Source organism: Cnephaeus nilssonii, assembly GCF_951640355.1.
Source record: "Cnephaeus nilssonii genome assembly, chromosome: 16".
NCBI classification, from domain to species: Eukaryota; Metazoa; Chordata; class Mammalia; order Chiroptera; family Vespertilionidae; genus Cnephaeus; species Cnephaeus nilssonii.
The window spans coordinates 44,125,139-44,143,470 of record NC_137087.1 but is presented as its reverse complement, the minus strand read 5'-3'; the positions used below and the strand labels follow the sequence as shown (position 1 = coordinate 44,143,470).

The 18,332-nt window shown below is 56.1% G+C and overlaps 1 protein-coding gene across 18 annotated transcripts in view; it reads right to left on the bottom strand.

The window, feature by feature from the left end:
• PAX2 (paired box 2) overlaps positions 1 to 18,332 on the bottom strand; it is a 91,365-nt gene that overhangs the window by 65,091 nt on the left and 7,942 nt on the right. For 6 of the 18 annotated variants that reach the window (XM_079793882.1, XM_079793881.1, XM_079793879.1 and 3 more), the window contains exons 1-2: positions 10,160 to 13,667; positions 9,226 to 9,423 (exon numbers count right to left, since the gene is read on the bottom strand). In XM_079793882.1, coding sequence (XP_079650008.1) covers positions 9,226 to 9,423; positions 10,160 to 10,674 — 713 coding nt within the window. In that variant the 5' untranslated portion in view covers positions 10,675 to 13,667. Of the gene's footprint in view, positions 1 to 9,225; positions 9,424 to 10,159; positions 13,668 to 13,835; positions 13,947 to 14,991; positions 15,092 to 15,984; positions 16,004 to 16,279; positions 16,930 to 18,332 lie in introns of those variants that run through there. The other 12 variants (XM_079793886.1, XM_079793884.1, XM_079793877.1 and 9 more) reach the window with 6 other exon arrangements.

The window sequence follows — 18,332 nt, the reverse complement described above, 5'->3', positions numbered from 1 at the left end:
CACACTCCCTTTGAGGACCTCAGCAAACACAAACAAGTAGTCGCTACCTGTTTTCCTAGTGGCGTGTTACTCACATACACCACCCTGGCATCACACACAACTCTACACCCTCGCCTCTAGCACAATAAATGCATGTGTGCATACTCAGAATAAACATGTCAGGATCCTCTGTGTACCTGACAGAACCCCCACTCATCAACCCAGCAGGACAACTGCCATCCATTCAACCCCACACTCTCCCAATCACATTTACTAACCCCCCAAACAGCAGGCCGTCCAAGTGATGACCAAGACTTTCGTCCTGGGACCAAACAACCCCTTCAACTGGAAACCCTCTGAATGGTGAGCCATTAGCTCACTATTCAGGGCGGACTGTTCAACAGGACTGACTCCTTTTAAAAGCTCCCTGTAATGCCAGGGCCATTTAGATGGCTTCCCCGGGCACGAATGCCATGCTCAGCTAGATGCCAGGAGCCCACACACTCTTTCCAAAACAGAGCTACGCAGAGGCCTCCAACACATAGTCACCAACTTCTCCTGGTATGATACACAAGGCAGACACCATCTTGTCCTCTTGAATTAGTTCGAGAGGTCACAGGATAAGGGGCTCTCCTCCCTAACCATCTCTGTGACCTGTTAAGCTGGATACTGTCACATAAGGCTCCAGACTTCCTTCGGCTTCCTTCATCAGCCCAGCAAAGACCCTGGGGCCCGGAGGAAGCAGCGGGACCAGGGAAAGCTGCTCCAGAGCTCACATTTGCTCACTCTAGGGCCTCTGTTGATCTCCCTTCCTGCTCTCCTCCCCTCTGAACCCTTCCTCTTTCTTGACCTTATGGAGCCTACAAGGTGGGTACAGTTTCCTTTTCAGCCTGTTGCCCAGTCTCACAGACTTTCTCCTTCCAGGAGCTGCCAAGAGCTGCCAGGAGCTGCCAGGAGCTGCCGGTCATGTCCTCTGGCTTCCTCTGTTCCTGGATGGCTGCAGAGGGAGCTCACTGCAGACAGACGCTCAGGCAGAGCTGACGGCAGGCAGAGGAGGAAGTCCAGAGCAAAGTGGCCAGAGGCTCCTGGGTGGAAGGGGCTCTAATGTGGAACACCCATGAGGCCAGGACCTCCCTTCCTCTTGGCCTCTCTCCCACCCACCCTCCTTCCAGGGACCAGGCCGGAGCATCGCACTGCAGCAGCCCCACAGCCCCTACCGGCCTGCCCCGCAGTGTGCTGCCCGATGCAGGCAGCCATGAGCTCCAGGTCTTGTGACTTTGCCCTCCCATGCCACTTCCTTTGCTCTGCCTGCTTTCTCCTCCAGGGCTGGCCTCCTCTTTCCTCCTTTACCACCTCTGAGCCTCCTCAGTTCCCTTCAACCTGGCCAACCAGCCACCCAGAGCTCTGGCTCCCGCCCACCACCTCCAAGACCTTGCAGGGCTACCAGAGGCCCTTGGCTCAGATGCACAGATCTAGCTCTCCTTTTTAAGCTTCTGTCGCTCCCTGCTCTGCACCCTCACCATACCCTCCATTCCCAAACACACCTGTCCAGGCTGGCCCAGGTCTGAGACCTCTCCCTTTTCCCTCCCAGCTTCATCTCCTCTTCCAGTCTGCAGTCTTACTTTTGTCCATCCCTTCCCATCCACACCTTGCCTTCTTCTCCCCCAGCTAGACAGAGTACACACCCTTCCACGCCTCCCTTCCTCGGGGGCTCTGGACCAGGAGCTCAGGAAATGGCACATTTCCCTGCACCTGTACTGAGGTTACTGCTCTGGTCTGAAGCAGCGAGATAAGTTATGTCCAGTTCCGCAGACCAGGGGCTGCAGACCGCTGGCCCATGAACTGAACCAGGCCTGGCGATGTGTTTTATTTGGCCAGCACAAAGTTTTAAAAAAACCTATCTTCTGCCTCTAGACTGGGCCTGTGCACTCCAGCTTCCATTTGTCCCACTCTCACCACCTCGGTCTCATCTTCTGTGGCCCTTCCCACTGACCTTTCCTGCCATGGGCCCTGGAGGCATTTGCGCTCCTGACCCCTACAGCCACCCGGCATCTCCATCACTGCCCTCCACTAACACATTTCTTGCCAATCTGCACTTTGGGGCACTACTTTTCTCCCCCCATATCCCGAGAATAGACCTGACCTCTCTAGAATGCCAAGGACTCTTCGTTTCTCTCTCTCTCTCTCTCTCTCTCTCTCTCTCTCTCTCTCTCACACACACACACACACACACACACGAGAAATACAAAATATCTCCTTATCATATTAGCTCTTAAAACCCAAAAGAAAGAGTCCAGTGGTTTTTTGAGGATGAGCTACAAGAAGAACCTGGCTCTCCTGTCTCCCTCCCTCCCTCCTTGAGAGTTTCCAGGTCTACATGGGGCCTTGCTCCTTCTCCTCCAGTGCCGGGTCATTCTCCTCTTGTTTCTCACACTCCCAAAGCCTCCACTATGCACAGCCCTCCCCAGGAGGCCCCAGGGATCTGCCTCAGCCATTACGCCCCACCTGCTCTCCAAGCCTTCTCCAGTCACAGCTATGCATTTCTCACACATAGTTTCTCCTTATTTCCCTGGCACGTGGATTACTGGGGAAGGGTTTAGAGGCTGGAACTGGGACCTGGCCCTTGGGAGAGCTCTGCCAATGACTGTCCCAGTGCTGCTGCCATGCCTGCTGCTGGAGCCCCTACAGCCTTGGTGGGTCACTGCACCGCACCTCTGCAGGAAAGGGACCCACCGGGAAGAACATCCTTTGGCTGCTTACCCAGTTGGTCCCTAACTAGTCCTGCCAACTGGACTGGGACTCAAGTGTCTAAGTGAAGATGGACAGCTGACCACACAGCTCTCCATCACAAGGGTGGCATCACTGTAGCAAATCCCCTCTTCGTGGAGGCTAGCTGGACTATGGAGTGTTACAGCGCAAAACTAAGGAAAATTTGGCCCCAATTTGCCCCAATTCTATAATGAAGAATCTTTGGCCCAGCCCTAATCACCCGGTGGCCCTATGACTGCCTCCCTAGTTGACCTGATAGGCCCACGGACCCAAGGACAAGGTGTCCAGCCTTTATGACTGAGGGTCACATCCAATGGGCCTTCTTCCTTTTCCTCCTCTTTGCCTCAGAACGCTTTCACCAAAGAGCAGATACCGGTTGGTGTACGCACCCCGCCCCCCTTCAAGAGATCAACCTCTATGCCTAGAAACCATTATGAATACATTCAAAAGGCACCTTTACAGCACCAAAACAAATAACCTGTCAACAGGAGGAAACATCTCAACCCTGTAGTTGACTGGTAGACAGATAAAGCCAAGGTGATTTAAGTTCCCACCTGTTTAATATTTAACTAGCTGTTTGTGCATTGGTTGTGAGACACTGTTTCTCACTCCTCAGATCTGTCAGGGTACCTTCTCTCTCCTCTAGACTCACCCACATAACTGGATGAGCTGCACTGTCCATAGCTGTAACTGCTTCCCTGCAAGGATCTCAACTCTGGACATCTAGTGTAAACGGGAAGGAAGGAGGTACAGGCCAGATTAGCACCCTTTACTGCATTCTTTTAAAGAGCAGGAAGAGCCTAGCTGGCATGGCTCAGTGGTTGAGCATTGACCTATGAACCGGGAGATCATGGGTTCAATTCCTGGTCAGGGCACATGCCCGGTTGTGGGCTCAATCCCCAGTGTAGGGCATGCAGGAGGCAGCCAATCAATGATTCTCTCTCATCACTGATATTTCTCTCTCTCTCTCTCTTCCCTCTGAAGTCAATAAAAATATATTTAAAAAAATAAAGAGCAGGAAGTGAAAATAATTCTTTCCAGTATTCTCAGTTTCCTTTTACTATAAGAACTCAAACTTCCAACTCTAGGTAGCAACAAAGAGGGGCTAAGCACAGGCCTGAGCAGCAAGAGGCAAAGTTGCAGCATAGCTAGAATTTAAAATCTAGGAAGCTGGGAGCAGACAATAGTGCCCCTGGCTTAAGGTGTTCCTTTATCAGTCCTGCTGAGAAGACTGAGAAGCAGGACTTACGTTCCATGTGAGCTCATAAGAAACGGACTCTTCAGAGTACAAGCTCTTGGTGCTGGGGGGTGGATGGGTTGCTTTATCTTCTGTACCGGTTACTACTATCACTACTCTTTCTCTGGAAGCTGTACCTAGTCCACAAGCACGTATCATCACATAAACAACCACGTGATCCCATGTGTATAAGAACAAGCCCCTTTCCCAACTGTTCCCTTCCACCCCAACTTCCAACAGTGCCTTTCATTTCCTGATCTACTTTGCACAACAATCTTCCCCTTGTGCCAATATACTCACAAAGCCAATGCTCTCCCCTGCCACACCCCACTCTCTACCCAATACTCCTGCACCCTGTTTCCTTTCTACGGAGGCTGCTCCTGCCTGGCCCCATCTCCACTTGGCTAATTCCCCCTGTGGCCCCTGTATTGAACTGTTGTGTTGTCCATTTCCCTGTGACAGGGCTCTGGTTACAGAGTTATTGATTGGTTTTCATGCAGACAGATGGGCCCTTCCCGAGCTCCCATCGAAATCCCTGCATGTATGGGCTGATTGTTGCCTCTCAGAGTGTAGGATTGCACTGGAGACCACCCTCTATGCAACCTCCATGGCCCAGGCTGTGGACGGTAATAAATGGAAGCAGCCTGAGCGATAATAAAAGCAATTGAATGGGTTACCTGTGCAGACACAAGATTTATGCCTCTTCATTTTGATGTGATTGTTTTATTGAGTTCTCAGAATAGTTGGGACACTATTTATTTATTTATTTATTTAGGGGTTTCCCTTTCTTTTCTTCTTTGCATCACCCTCCAAAATCCACTTGGAGCTTTCACAACCCTTCCTGTCTGCCTCTTCCTAAGAGTTGCCAGCTGAGGTAAGAACTCAGGGCAACCAGCCATTGCTCTCACCTGAAAGTCACTTTGTGGCCTGAACGCCCACTCTGAGCCAGCCACCAGGGAAACAGACCAATATGACTGCTGGCCAAGAAGTCTGAAATAACTAAGAGAACAAAAATGGCTTTTTAGAAGGACAATGCCAGTTCATTTTAAGGAATAAGAGGACCAATAGTCATCACTGTAACATGTGATACTCTAATGATGGGTGATCTCAGCAACAGGAGACCCTCTCTGGGGAGGGTCAGGCGAGCCAGGCTTCTCAGACAGAAACTGACATGTGTGCTTGCTATTTGTGACCCATTCTGGTAGGCCAGGGGCCAAGAAGGCAAGTTCTCTGTCCTTATTTTTCTCATTCCTTTGTGGGAAAGTCTTCTCCTTAGCCCATCAACTTGCCTTGGCTCTTTGCCATGAGACCAACAACCCTGACCACCAAACAGCTGCAAGGGTATGAAGATGTGGCAGCAAAAGCTGCACCTCTTGCCTGGCTTCGTGCCAAACCAGGTCCAAGAGTCAAACGTGCAATGTTCTAGAAACCTGAGTTTCAGAGAGAGAGACACAAACCCTAGCCCTGAACATGTCCTCAGCATTCCCTTGGCTAGGATGAGTGGCCCCCAGCTTATTTAGAAAGGTCTCTGAATGGACAGCTGGTAGACCACTGTCACCCCACTGCCAGAGCTCCGATGAAGACCTGTGAATGATATAGCACCGGGTCTATAGCCTTCTTGAAGCCAGTGTTGCCCCTGCTAAGAGAATGAATGGACTCACTTAGGGCCAAACAGGCTAAGAGAGAGTGTGGGTAGCAGGTGATCAGTGAAAAAAATGGACCCTGGAAGAGTCCATTCCAAAGACCTAGGGGCAGGAGTGCCCTGGTCCCAAAGAGTGTAGGGCTGAAAAAGTTAGGAGAGTGATGGCCTCCTGGTCAGCTCCTTCTAAGAGATTGCCCTCAGGGGATCTTCAGTAACCCTAGGCTCTACTTGGAGTTTGTGCCTGTTCTTTCAAAGGAGCTGTACGTATTCTCTGCCTAGAGCAGCAGCCAAATCAGAAGGCTTTGGTGCACAATCAGGAAAATCCTTCCTGCCTAGTCAATTGTGATGTAACTAGGGGACTTTTTCCCCTTTCAGCGGCATGGATCTCCCTCCATCTCTTCCCCTCTCCAGGCCACTTCCCACCCCAGGTTTTAATCTCAAGTCACCTGCTGATAAACACCCACCCCCTACGGTGGCAGTATACAAGCTGAAGAACTGGCAACTCCATGCTCAGTGATCAGTCACCCAATATTGAGAACGATTCATATGCTAAGAAATGATTCACATACTAAACAATTCATCAACTCTCCAGAATTTTGACAGTGGTTTCTGGGGGTGGAGGTGGGGGCCGGGGTGGGAGGCCTCCTTGACCTTCTCCATTGGCTACGAGAAGTATTTCTGTGAGGACTTGCCAATGGAGAACGTGGGTTAGCTGTCCAAACTTTTATCACGACAGGATCAGAGAAAGTCAGAACCATTTTTGAAAGCATGAGAAGCAATTTAGTTTATAACCATAGCAGCATATTTCAAGTGCGGCGACAGCATCTGTTTTGAGGAGAAGAATATGAAAAACCTTACGATTTGGCTCAGGTGGGTGAGCATGTGTGGACTTCCTTTCTTGCCAACCACGGGCACATGCACACCCTTACTCATAATGGTTATAAAGTACCCAACACACGTTGGCATCTCACCAACAGTAAAGCTCTCAACTCAAGCAATACCTGTTCCCCAAGACACTGCACTTTCCGCACAGGGGGAAATCTCCAGGCTCTTTCCATAGAGACTGAGAATTGGCAAAGGCCCTGACATCACCAGACCAGCAGAAACACCTGCCTTTCTCAGGCTTTAGGGTGAAACAACACATCTCAGATAACTTTTTCCCCTTCAGAACAAAGCACCTACAGGGCTGAAGCTAAAGGCATGGGGCCCAGATGCATCCCTCCAGCCCCTACTCAGCAGCACACTGGGAAGCTCCCAGAATTCTTTCCAAAATATTAATCAGGATAGGATTCTGTCCCAAAACAAAACCGAGAATATCCCTCACAGCTCCTTGTTGGCGAAGCAAGCGGGAAGCCTAACTGCAGAGCCAGAGCTTCCCCGTTCCTCTCCTCCCACTCTGACTCCATCTACAGCAACACCTGCCCACAGATGGCTATTTCTCCACACCCAAAGGCAGCCTCCATGCCCCTCAGATGATAGGGCTCCATACTGAGCAGATTCTGCAGCTGTCAGAGCTGTCAAGCTGAGGCTGTTCTTTCTCACACTCTCATTTCAACCAAGACTCACTTCTCTACTTTCTCCCGATTCTGACAGATGCACCTTAAGGCCTTTGGAGCTTGATCCTAGGGTCACCTGTCCCTTGTTTTCCATGGCTCTTCAGGATGAGAGCATCCCCAAACTTTTACCTAAGCCAGCTTCCAAAAACATCTTAGTCAGCGAGGAGTGTATTTTGGGGTGAGGGGGCAAGGGATGCTAGATAAGGGGTGCTGCCCCCACGCCTGCCTTGATTGCTCCAATCCTCCGCCCATCAAGGGAAACAAACCGCCTTAACCTTACATTTTGGATTTCTCAAAAGCAAATCCTATCACTGACGGCGGCATTTCTCTCCAATGTTCTCCAGAACACCAGCACCCAGACCCAGCACCCACTGCTCCTCAGCAGGGCTACCCTCCTCTCAAGACCCCAGTTCCAACTCACTCCAAGGACCAGCAACCAGCCAAGAGACTAAATGTCCAGATGGCTTGGAAAACAATGCTTTGTCTCCTTTCCTTCCCTAGCCACTACTCCTGCCTCAGCCCCAGCCTTCTCCTCTGGCTTTTAAATGCAAAAGACTCATTCCTCTCTGGAACCACCCAGCATCTTTCCCCAGCTTCTTCGGAAGGTGTCTGAATGTCAAACTGCTATGCTTTCAATACCTAGCTGAGCCAGGCCCAGGGAGCTTGAGGGTTTTCGGAGGGTGTATAATTAGCTGATCAGTATTATGTTACCCTGTTCATAACTGAATAACCATTTTAATACAGATGGCACACACTGGGATAATTTCTGGGGTCGCCTTGCAGTACGTTACAGCATGAGTGTGGCAGAGGGAATCTTCTTTAGCCAAGGTACATTCTACCGGCTAATTTTACCTGCTGTTTTCAGGATGATTTGGGATAATTCCATATCATTTACAAATTATTTTTAAAAACCACCTTGATATGTGATGCCAGTTTCTAAATTATTGGATAGTGCCTTTATCACCCTGAAAATAAGCCTATGAAAAGTGCAAAGAATAACAAGGGTATGAAACCCTTAAACCCTCATCTCATCTGGGGATTTGCCTTAAAATGGGGGGCATGGGTTGAAAGGCTGGCCAAGGTCATCTGGAACATGTACAGGGCCCCTGTAAATTCCAGGTTGTACAGTTCTGTGATGTTGAAGCCATCCTATGTCCAACTACTGCTTATGTGTGCCGTACCCACCACAGATAGACACATTTGCACACTAGCTGGGTGCACATACATGGATTGAGTATGCACATGCTACAGTGGCTTGGAGATTGGGAGACTAACTAACTTCTGCTATTATATGTCAAGCTGATTCGAGCCTGTGTCATCCCCATATACCTGAGCCTGTCAACAGTGCACTCTTAGGCCTGGACACAGGCACTCCAGGTGGTTAGAGGCATCTCCTCAGGTTCAGGCTCAGAATCCAGAGTTCTCCCTCCCTGACTGATCTCCCACTCCTTGTCCACCTTCTCTAGTCCCTGCCAATTGCTGGCGAGTGGTTGGCATCTGCTCCGAAGGCCTGGACACTCCTGCTTGTAGGCCGGAAATTTGTGCGAAGCTGGCTAGCAAGGCCTGGGCTCCGGGGAGGCAAGCTTTGTGGGAGTTGGCAGGGAGGATGGGGGAGCCAGGACAGGCTGCTGTCCCTGGGGAAGGGAGTATGCCTTTAGAAAGGGAAGTCTGTTTGGAGGCGATGAATAGACACTGGTCATTTTAAAGGCTTTGGCTGTGGGCTGTGATTGTCTCTAGATACCGAGGCGAGTAATCTTGGAGTCTTAATTACCACAAACACTTGGATTCATTTCCAGGACGCCAGCGGGAGAAGCCTGGCAGGGAATACTCAGCCCTAAGCTGGAGACAGCTCAGTCTGTCTGTCTATCTCTCTGCCTCCTTAGGTCCCCTCTCTCAGCCCAAAACACTTAGGGGCTGGGAGTAGGGAGGAAGGGCAGAGGCTGAAGAAAGAACCAAGATCCCAAGATGGAGTGCTGGGGTGCACTGGTGGGCAGGAGGTGGGAGCTGGAGTCCTGCTCTGCCGCCCAGGGTGGCTTGCTCACCTGTTGATGGAAGAGACGCTGGGCACTGTGTCATTGTCGCAGATGCCCTCGGCCAGCAGCCGGTCGCGGATTTCCCAGGCGAACATAGTTGGGTTCTGTCGCTTGTATTCAGCAATCTTATCCACCACTTTGGGCGTTGCCACTTTGGGCTTGGAACCGCCTATCACTCCAGGCTTGATACTGCCAGTCTCGTAGTACCTGCGCCGGGAAGGCCGGCGGGTCAGCGAGAATCAGTAGTGGCAGGGGCAGGGGGGCTGTAGGTTCCAGAGACGCTGAGCCACTCTCCTGCCCAGAGCAGCCGGCACAGGGGGAAAGGCCCAGCATGGCTGAGAGGGCGCTTGGCTAGGGTGGGGGACTCACGGAGGGAGGATGAGAGGGTGGACAAGGGGACACTCCCTCCAGGGAGGGAGCCCGAATAGGCGCCCCTGGGAGTGAAAGTCCAACCTTTCATTTGGGAAGAGCTTCCGGGCCCCCAGGGCAGACCAGGGCTAAGGCACCATCTCCAGCCCTTTCCCACCTAGAGCGAGCCCCTGTGGGAACCAAGACCCTCCTTCCACTTCCCCAGGGCTTATTTTTCTCCTCCTGGGGGTCCGTTTTCCCTCCTCCCCCTATTCCTCCAGTCCCCCAGTCCATATAACTCTGCTAGAAGAGGCATCCCGGTCCCTCTTCTTGAAGATGGGAATCAGGTTGCCTCCCCTCCAGGCCCCTGGAGCCGGGCAGGCGCTGGATGACCCTGCTCCACCCTCGCTCCTGGGGCTGCAGCCGCCACCTGAGCGCCTTCTCCAAAAGGGGCAGCTCTCCAGATACCCCCAGTTGGGGCATTTCCCTCTCCCGCTGGCATCCCCAACTTTTAGCCAAGTCCCCGGGCCGGAGACCCAGGGCCGAAGGGGGAAGGAGGCAGGGCGTCTCCCTGGGGCAGCTCCGAGGCCCTCACCTGCCCAGGATTTTGCTGACGCAGCCGTGGCTGACCCGCAGCTGCCGGGAGATGTCACAGGGCCGCACACCTTGGTGGGCGAGCTCCACGATGCGCTGCCTCACCACGTCTGGCAGCGGCCGGCCGTTCACAAACACCCCCCCAAGCTGGTTCACACCCCCGTGCCCTGCTGGGGAGAGACAAGAAAAAACACAACACCCCACATACAGCAGGGACCGGCCATTAGTCAGGGTCCTCGGCCCAGGACTTGCGAAAGGAGCGGGCAGGGCAGAGGGGCATGTTCCGGGAGTCTGGGGAGAATGGGGGCCCGCAAGACCAGGACGCGGGGGGTTGGGGATTGGGACCGCGGGCTGGGGGAGATGCGGAGGTGCAGATGTCTGCTGGGTGGAGGGCTGGGGAAGGACGGGCTCAGAGACCAGTGAGACAGACACAAGGGAGAAAGCGAGCGAAGGGATGGAGATGCCGGGCAAGAGACAGGAGGGGAGAAGGGGAAACACGGCGGAGGGGGAGGTCATGCCGGCGGGAAAGAATGAGGAAGAAAGGAAGGGCCAGACAGAGGACGGAACCTGCGTGGAGCGGGATCCCCGCCTGAGCCGCAGGCAAGCTGGGGTGGTCGGTGTGTGCGGGGCGCTGTGCTCGGAGGCAGGTGCTTTGGGAGGTCTGAGTCCCGGTGACTCTCTACATGAGGGCTCTGAACACAGGGACACCCCTAAGTCCCTGGCACCCCCCTTTTGCTCTTTACCTTGTCCCTAGTATTTATTTTTAATCGGATTGGAGTTTTCCTACCTCTGTCTCTGTGTTTTTGTTTTCTGGTGTGTTTTTTTTAATCGAGTTTTCCTTCCCTTTATATTTTCTATCCTCTCGTCTCCCTGCTGTCTAAAGTTCAAAGAAAGCCAGTGGAGGAGGGAAGGCTGAAAAGCAGGGGCCGAGCTGGCCGCGCTCAGACAGGGCGGCAGCGGTGAGCGGCGTGTCCGGGAAGCGGCCGGGGAGAGCGCAGGCTGCTAAGGCTCGGCCGCGGCCGCTGCGCCAGGCTCGGGGCCCGCCGCCTCGCCCGGGTGGCCCGGTACAGGTCGCCCCGGCGAGCTGAGGGCTCCCGGAGCACCCGGCGCAGCCAGCCTGGGCCAGCTCGCCTCCTTCTGACCGCTCAGCCCCGGCAGCCCACCGGACACCACCGCGCGGCAGGGCGGCCGCTCGCCTGGCGAGGAGCAGGGCGCTGACTCTCCGACCGAACTCCTGCTGGGGCTGCCCACCTCGGAGCCCAGGTGCTTCCGGATGCCAGGCCCGAGGGCGCTGACCGCCGGCGCCCCCTTCTCCCTGGCCTAACGCAGTCTGGGAACCCTGCGCCCTGAGCGATCCGGCCGCAGCCGCATCGCTGATCAATCCAAGCCCAGAGACTTCAAGCGCCCGGCTGGGCCGGACCCTGCGGTCCACCTGCCGCCCTGCCGGACCAGCCTCGGGCGACTTTCTTTCGGAGAAAGCGGGGACGTCTGCGTCCCGCTCCGTTCTTTCCCGGCCCCTTCTGGGGGCATCCAGAGCTCCGGCGCAAAGCCCCTGGGAGAGGTCTCCGATCGGGAGGCTGGGGGAGGCCGGGACCTCTATTTTACCCTCTCCTCCGCCGGCCTCCCTACCTCTAGCCCCACTCCTCACCCCTCCCCGCCCTCCACACCTCAACCATCAATAATTTAGGCCCCGGGAGAACTCGCGTTACCGGTCTGAAAAGGCGGCAGCTGCGGGCAGATTAAAGATGAATAATTCAGCCTTCCCGGGCTCTGGGCCCGGCCCCTCATCCCCAATCTACGGGGTGGGGATGGAAGGGGACCCGGCGGGAGTCCAGGTCCGGGGGTCGGAGCCGGCGCTGAGTCGGGCCTGGAATGCGCCACCGGCTCCGGCTGCGGCTGCGGCTGTTTGCGGGCCAGTCCGCCGCCCGCGCCGCCGCCGTCTCTCCCTTCCTTCGATCACCTTCGGCTCGCCTTGCTCCCCTTCAGGTTTCAAAGTGCCCCCCCGCGGGCGGCCGGGATTCGGCGGGTCCCCTCGGAACGGCCGGAGAGGAGAGCGGGGGCAGAGGCTGCGGCGAGAGGCGGGCGCGCTGGGCGAAGCCCGGCTTCACTCCCTCAGGAAAGGAGCCTGGGCGTCTGGCTTGGCTCGCGGAGACCCGCCGCAGCTCCGGGCTCCGGGCTCGGATTTCCTGTGCTTGGATATTATTTAGGAAAATGTACTTTATCCAAGGGGTATTTTTTAAAGCTCCCCCCCCCGCGCCCCCTGTAATGCTAAATGTGTGCTTAGAGGAAAAACTCAGCTCTTCCTCTGGGCTCTCTTATTCAAAACATCTATCAAGCTAGTTCTAAAAAGTTTCCCTGTGAAAAAGTTACAAATCATCCTTAATTATTAACCTACGAGGAGATGTTTTTATTTAGGATCCATTTATCTTTTTTAAAAGCCTGAAAAAAATCTCTGAATTGTTTTCCGAGCTAAAGACACATGACATGAATTAAATTCAAATTTAATTAAAATCATTCCCTTTTCTTAATTTTTTGTTGTTGTTATTTCTTTGCTCCTCGCCTCTTTTTGGGGGTCACACCCTTTCTGTCTTCTCTTTTATTCGCTTGCCCATGTTTTGATTTCGCTCTCCTTTCTCCTCCGCGTTGGCATTTGCCTTCCTTTTGTTCTTTCTCCCATATTTTCTCCCTCTTTGCCTACACCCTGGCCGGGTCACCGGCTGAACCGTCCTCACCGGGGAGGGTGAGGTGGGCGAGCAGCCTCCGGAACTAGAAGCACAACCTTGCCCTGCGGGGCGCCTCCTGGAAGGCTCCTGCACTCCGCGGCTCGGCTCGGGCGGACTTCCATTTCTCTTTGGAACCCCTCTTTGTTTTTGGAGCATCTCCCCGGGTGGGGCGGAGAAAGATGACCCCACACCCTGCCAGGCTCAGACCCCCAACTCAAGGAGAAGAGAAGGGGAAAGAGAGGAGGGAGACAGGAAAGAAAAGGAAGGAAGGATTTCAAACCAGCCGGTAAGGAGCCTTGGCTGGGCTGGCGGCTCGGAGATACTGGGAGCTGAGGGTCAGAAGGGGGCACCCCACCCCCATACTCTTCTGCCTGATTGTCCTGACACGGAGGCTGCTGATGCTCCAAGTCTCATCCTGGACAACCACATTGTGAGTTGGAGAAAGGTAGAGATGAGGGGAGGGAGCAGAGGGAGGCAAAGGGAGGAAGAGACAGAAGATAAGAGAAAACAACACAAACCCTGAAAACAGCCAGCGCATTAGTCAGTCCCCCAGCCCAGGGTAAGAGGGCGGCTAGGGAATTGGGGTTTCTGGTGTGGATGGGGTGTAGACCCACGACTTAACAAGGAGCAGGTGGAAGGAAGGGAGGAAGGAAGGAAGGAAGGAAGGAAGGAAGGAAGGAAGGAAGGAAGGAAGGAAGGAAGTGGGCACTGGGGAAAGTAGGAAGGCAGGCAGAGGGAGAAGTATGGGTGACAGGAGGCAGAAGGAGAGAAACGGAAGGCTTTAGAAACCCTGGGAAATGAGAGAGGAAGAACGGAAGGGGAGACTGGGAGAAGCCCGCGTGGCCTCCAGGATGGGACAGGAGCACCAGGGGCCAGGGCCGCGCCAGGATGGAACCAGGTTGGGACGGGGAGCCCCGAGCTGCGCTGGGACAGGAGCCGGGCGCCGGTACTCACGGTGCATCGCCGAGAAGGGGTCTGCTTTGCAGTGCATATCCATGGGGAGGCAGAGGAGCGGGAGGAGCGCGGCGGCCGCCGCCGTTTCGCCTCTCAAACTCCACTTCAGGACTTGAGGAGAAAAGGGAGGGATGGTTGGGGGTGGGGGTGAGCGGGCGCCCAGCTGCGGCGGGGCGCACGGGGGCGGGGGACGCCGCGCCGATCTCCCCGCGGGGACTCCTCCCTGGCCGGCTGGAACTGACAACCGCAGTGGCCGCAACTTCCCACCGTCGGGGCTCGGGGCCGGTGGGTCAGCAGAACGGCCCCGAGGCGGCGGGCCGGGCCGAGGGGATTTGGGGGCGCATGGCGCGCGCGGCCGCTGCGGCCAGGGCTGAAGCTGGGAGGGGGAGGCGGCTCGCTCAGCTCCCCTGGAACCCGGTCATCCGAGAGGCAGCAGTCGGAGAGGGCGAGGAGTTGGGGCGGCCTGAGGGCGCCGGGCGGGGAGTCGGGCCGCTCCAAGTGCCGGTGAGTTGGAGAAGTTGGCAGAGAAGTAGCAATCCTCGGGATGTCCGAGCGGGCGCCTTCGGGAGGGGAGAGCGCGAGCTGGGCCCCCGCCCCCGGAAAAGGCCGGCGCGCGCCGAGGCGGCCGGAGGGCCGGGCGGGAGGGAAGGAGCCGGGTGGCGCCGGCAGCTCTGGGCTGGCCCCAGGTGGGTTGCGGCTGCGAGGAGACTCGGCCTGAGACTGGAGCCTGGGCTCCCGGTGTGTCTCTCTCTAAAAGCTGCAAAGTCCCCTCCAGACCCCCTCCCCCTCCCCGCGCTGGGAGATGGATGACTTGTCAGACAAAGGCAATAGATTCCACCACTCTGTGATTCGCTAGCGCCGGAGCCTCGAGCTTCGGCGAGGAGGGCCCCGCGCCTGTCACTCCGGTGCCGGCGAGGGGAGGGCAGGAGAGGGGGGAACGGGAGGAAGGAGGGAGCAGCGGGCGAAGGAAGACGGAGGGAGGGGAGCGGGCCAGGGGGAGGGGGAAGGGGAGCCCGGGATTAAAACTACGCCGAGAAACGAAACTCGCCGATAAGATAAACGTTAGATAAGGATAAAGAGCGGCCAGTGTAATGAATATTCAGGCACCGACAGAGCCACGGGGCGCTCGGAAGCCTGGCTGGAAGTCCCAACTCACCCAGCCCTGCCCTCCGCCGGCCGGTGCCCGCGTGGGCCGCGCCGCCCCGAGCCGGGTCCGCATCCCTAATCTTCACCCCCCCCCCCCCCCCTACTCTCCGCTCCGAGTTCCCTTCCGTTCCTTCCTGGTTCTTCCTTCCTCCCTCTGGTCCTTCCCTTTCGCCTTTCCCTCCTGAGGTACCTCCCCACCCACGCACCCCCCAGTTCTCATTCCGGGGCAAAGTGCCCGGCACTTAGTCCTCTCGCATCCCACGCGCGGCTGCGCGTAGGGCTTCCCTCATCACCTTGCCCATGGGGTCTGGGCACCCAGAGCGCTCGGTTTAGAACCGAGGCGGACACCTAAGACAAGGACCCGCCTGCTTCAGCGGGACCCAGCGGACCGTGGGAGAGCCGGGGATTCGGCTCCTGGGACCTGGGGTGGCCCCTAAGGAGGGCTTGGGGAGGGAGGCGGTGCGGGGCTACTGGTCGCTGGCGGCAGAGAACGCAGGAGAGCGAAGCTGGCTCTCCCCGGCTGCGGAGAAGAGGCTGCGAACACGGTGGAGCGCCGCCCGCTGCCAGACCCGCGGATCCGGAGCTGGCACAGGGGGCGCATCGCGCTCGGCCCGGCCGCTCCCGCCGGAGCCGCCGGCCCGGCCGCCGCAGCCCTCGTCCGCACTCGCTCCCTCGCTCGCTCGGGTCCGCTCGCTTGCACGCTACCAGGCAGGCGAAGCCCTTTGTCTCCTAACTGGTTAAGTACAGAATATCCAGGAGATCTTTATGAAATATTTTCCCTCGTCTCATAAATCATCTTGGCACTTCAGCTGATGTTTTAACTCTCTCTCCCTCCTTCACTCCCTCCCCCCGCTTCCCTGGGTCTGTGAAAGGGCGGCTCGGGGAAGCCCGCGCTGCGCTCCAGCCCCCCGGACCCAGGGCTCCCCTGGCCCCTGCCTGCAGAACGGGCTGTCCCGCTGGCAGGCGGAGCCCAGGCGGCCGCCAACAGAGGGGCTACACTCACCCGTCTCAGCCACGAGGAAACGCCTACTGGGCCTCTTGCACCCAGGTTTGGGGGGGGCGCCCTTAATTCTCTCACGGGGCTAGGGCCAGGCGCAGCCTGACGTGTTTCTGAGCCTCCACTCATTAGGGGACCGGGTCTGCTGGGATCCTAGTATTTACCCTACTTCCTAGATCCTCCTGAGCCCGATCCCCTAAATCCACCTGCGAAGTAACTTCTGAGAGGAAAAACCCCTCTCCACCTGCCTCCTCCCTCGCAGCCCCCAACCCCACTTCCCTCCGGTGGCCGAGCGGATTACCTAGGGCGGGAGGTTGAAGACGCAGGGTCCAGCCCTGAAGGTCAGTCTCTTCCTCTGGAGACCTGCAGATGGCGCTCTCGGGTTTGCTTTGGTCTCCAAACCCCACGAACACGCACTAACTTCGTGTGGGTGGTGAAAAAGGAAAACCAGAGTTCTTGCAGTCTAAAGGGAAAGGCCTGGAAGAACAGGCTCTTAGGTGGTGTTAGTTGGTACAGGCTGGGCTTTCTCAGGGAGGTAATTAACCCAGAATTGGGGTTTTGGGGAGCATCGAGGAAAGGTCCTTATTGAAAGGAGCTCAGAACTCAGGGAGCCCCTCTCTCCCATCTCCCTGTGTTGGTCCAGGAAGTTGTCTTTGAGAGGCTGAACTACTGGAGGAGCAAGACTGCGGGCAGAACCACACATAGATTCAGGTTTTTTCTAGAACCAGCTGGACACATCCCTACGTTACACGTATGTTGAAGTGTGTGTGGGTGCAGACAACAGGCATTTGCAAGAGGCACTTTCACCTTTTGTACAGAAGGGGACTTAGCGCACCAAGTATGCTGGAAGTTGTTCTCACACACATGTGCCCCCTAAGAAGTGAAGACCTTTCCATGACAGTCCAATTCCCAGGCAGCCCCTGAGATTCCAGAGTCCCACCCACCTCACCTCAGCCCCTTCTGGGACCATTTCTCCGTCCAGCACTACACTAGTTGGTCAGCCTCCCGCAGGCCAAGCCCTGGCAGCTTCCTCCTTAGCTCCAGCCCTTCCAGGGTCTAGGAAGTCAAAGAGCCCTGCTCCCTAGTGAGTTTAGCCAAGGCTCTGCCTTCTCCTCGGTCTCCAGGCTGAAGGGCTGGCCTCTCCCGCGGACGCTCCCTTTCCTGTCCTTCCCTTTCTTCTTCTACAGAGCCTGGTAGAGAAGAAAAAAACAAGAAAGGGAAGAAGAAAGAAGAGGAAAGAGAAAAGGAAAGGGAAAGAAAGAAAACAACCCAACCCCAAACACAACCGGGGCTCCGATCTGTCAGGGTTGGTTGCTTTTCCGTCTGCCTCTAAATGAACCTTTTCTCTCTGGTGTTTTCAAAGCGGCCCATCCACCCCCCAACCTAGGGGCATTTACACTTCAAACAAGGCGCCCGCCTCCCTGCGGAAATTTAAAGGCAAATAAACTTTTGGGGAGTTGCTCTGATACCCATCTCGGGATTTGCTTCATTAGCCGCCTCTGTGCATCTGATCTGCCCAATAAATCTTCCTCGTGGATCTCCATTCCTCTGCCTTCTCCACTCCCTTCCCTGCCAGGCTTGCCTGGCGCCCAGAGCCCCCACCCTTGCTGCCTTCCTCCAGCAAAGCTGCCTGAGTGTCGGGTTGTCTGGTGCCTGCTCTGCTAGGGTGTAGGTGTCAGGAGACAGTAGTCCCCCTCGAGCTCCTTTCTCCGCCCTACTATGTACAAACACACAGACCCCCAAGCCAAACCCACCGCCCAACTAGCACCCCCAACTCCCAACTGGGTTTCTGGGCAGATTGTGCATGAAGGGATGGGCTCACGGAAACCCTGTCTGTTGCCCCAGTTGCACCGATTCTTTGGAGATCCTTCTGCTCATTTTCCAGTTTCCCAGTCCCAGACCCAGGGCTTTCCAGCCGGGAGAGGAAAAGCAGAGGTGTGGCTGCCTCCCCTCCGCAGGATGGGCCCTGAACCGTGTGGCCCAGGCACCCCAGCTCCAGAAGTTTGGGAAGGCGGCTTGGTGGGGGGGGGACTGGGGGTGCGGGAGCCCCCCAGAGGTGCCCCAGCCTGCTGGCCTGGGCCTGCCTTCCTCCTTCCACTCCTGAGGCCTCCTGGGGAGTAGCGAGGGGAGCCAGGGCCCGGCCTCTCAGGGAGGGGATTAGAAATTCCGAAATTAAATGTATCTCCCTAGGAAATGCTTCCCACAGCGAGGACCAAATTAAATGCATTAAAGTTCAGGGGGGAACGAAGCTGTTTAGAACCGATGGGGGGAAAACTAGTCCGAAGGGAAGAGAAGCAGCGAGGGGGAGGGAAGATAAAAGGGTAGTGCAGAGCAGCAGCTCCGCAGCTGAGCTC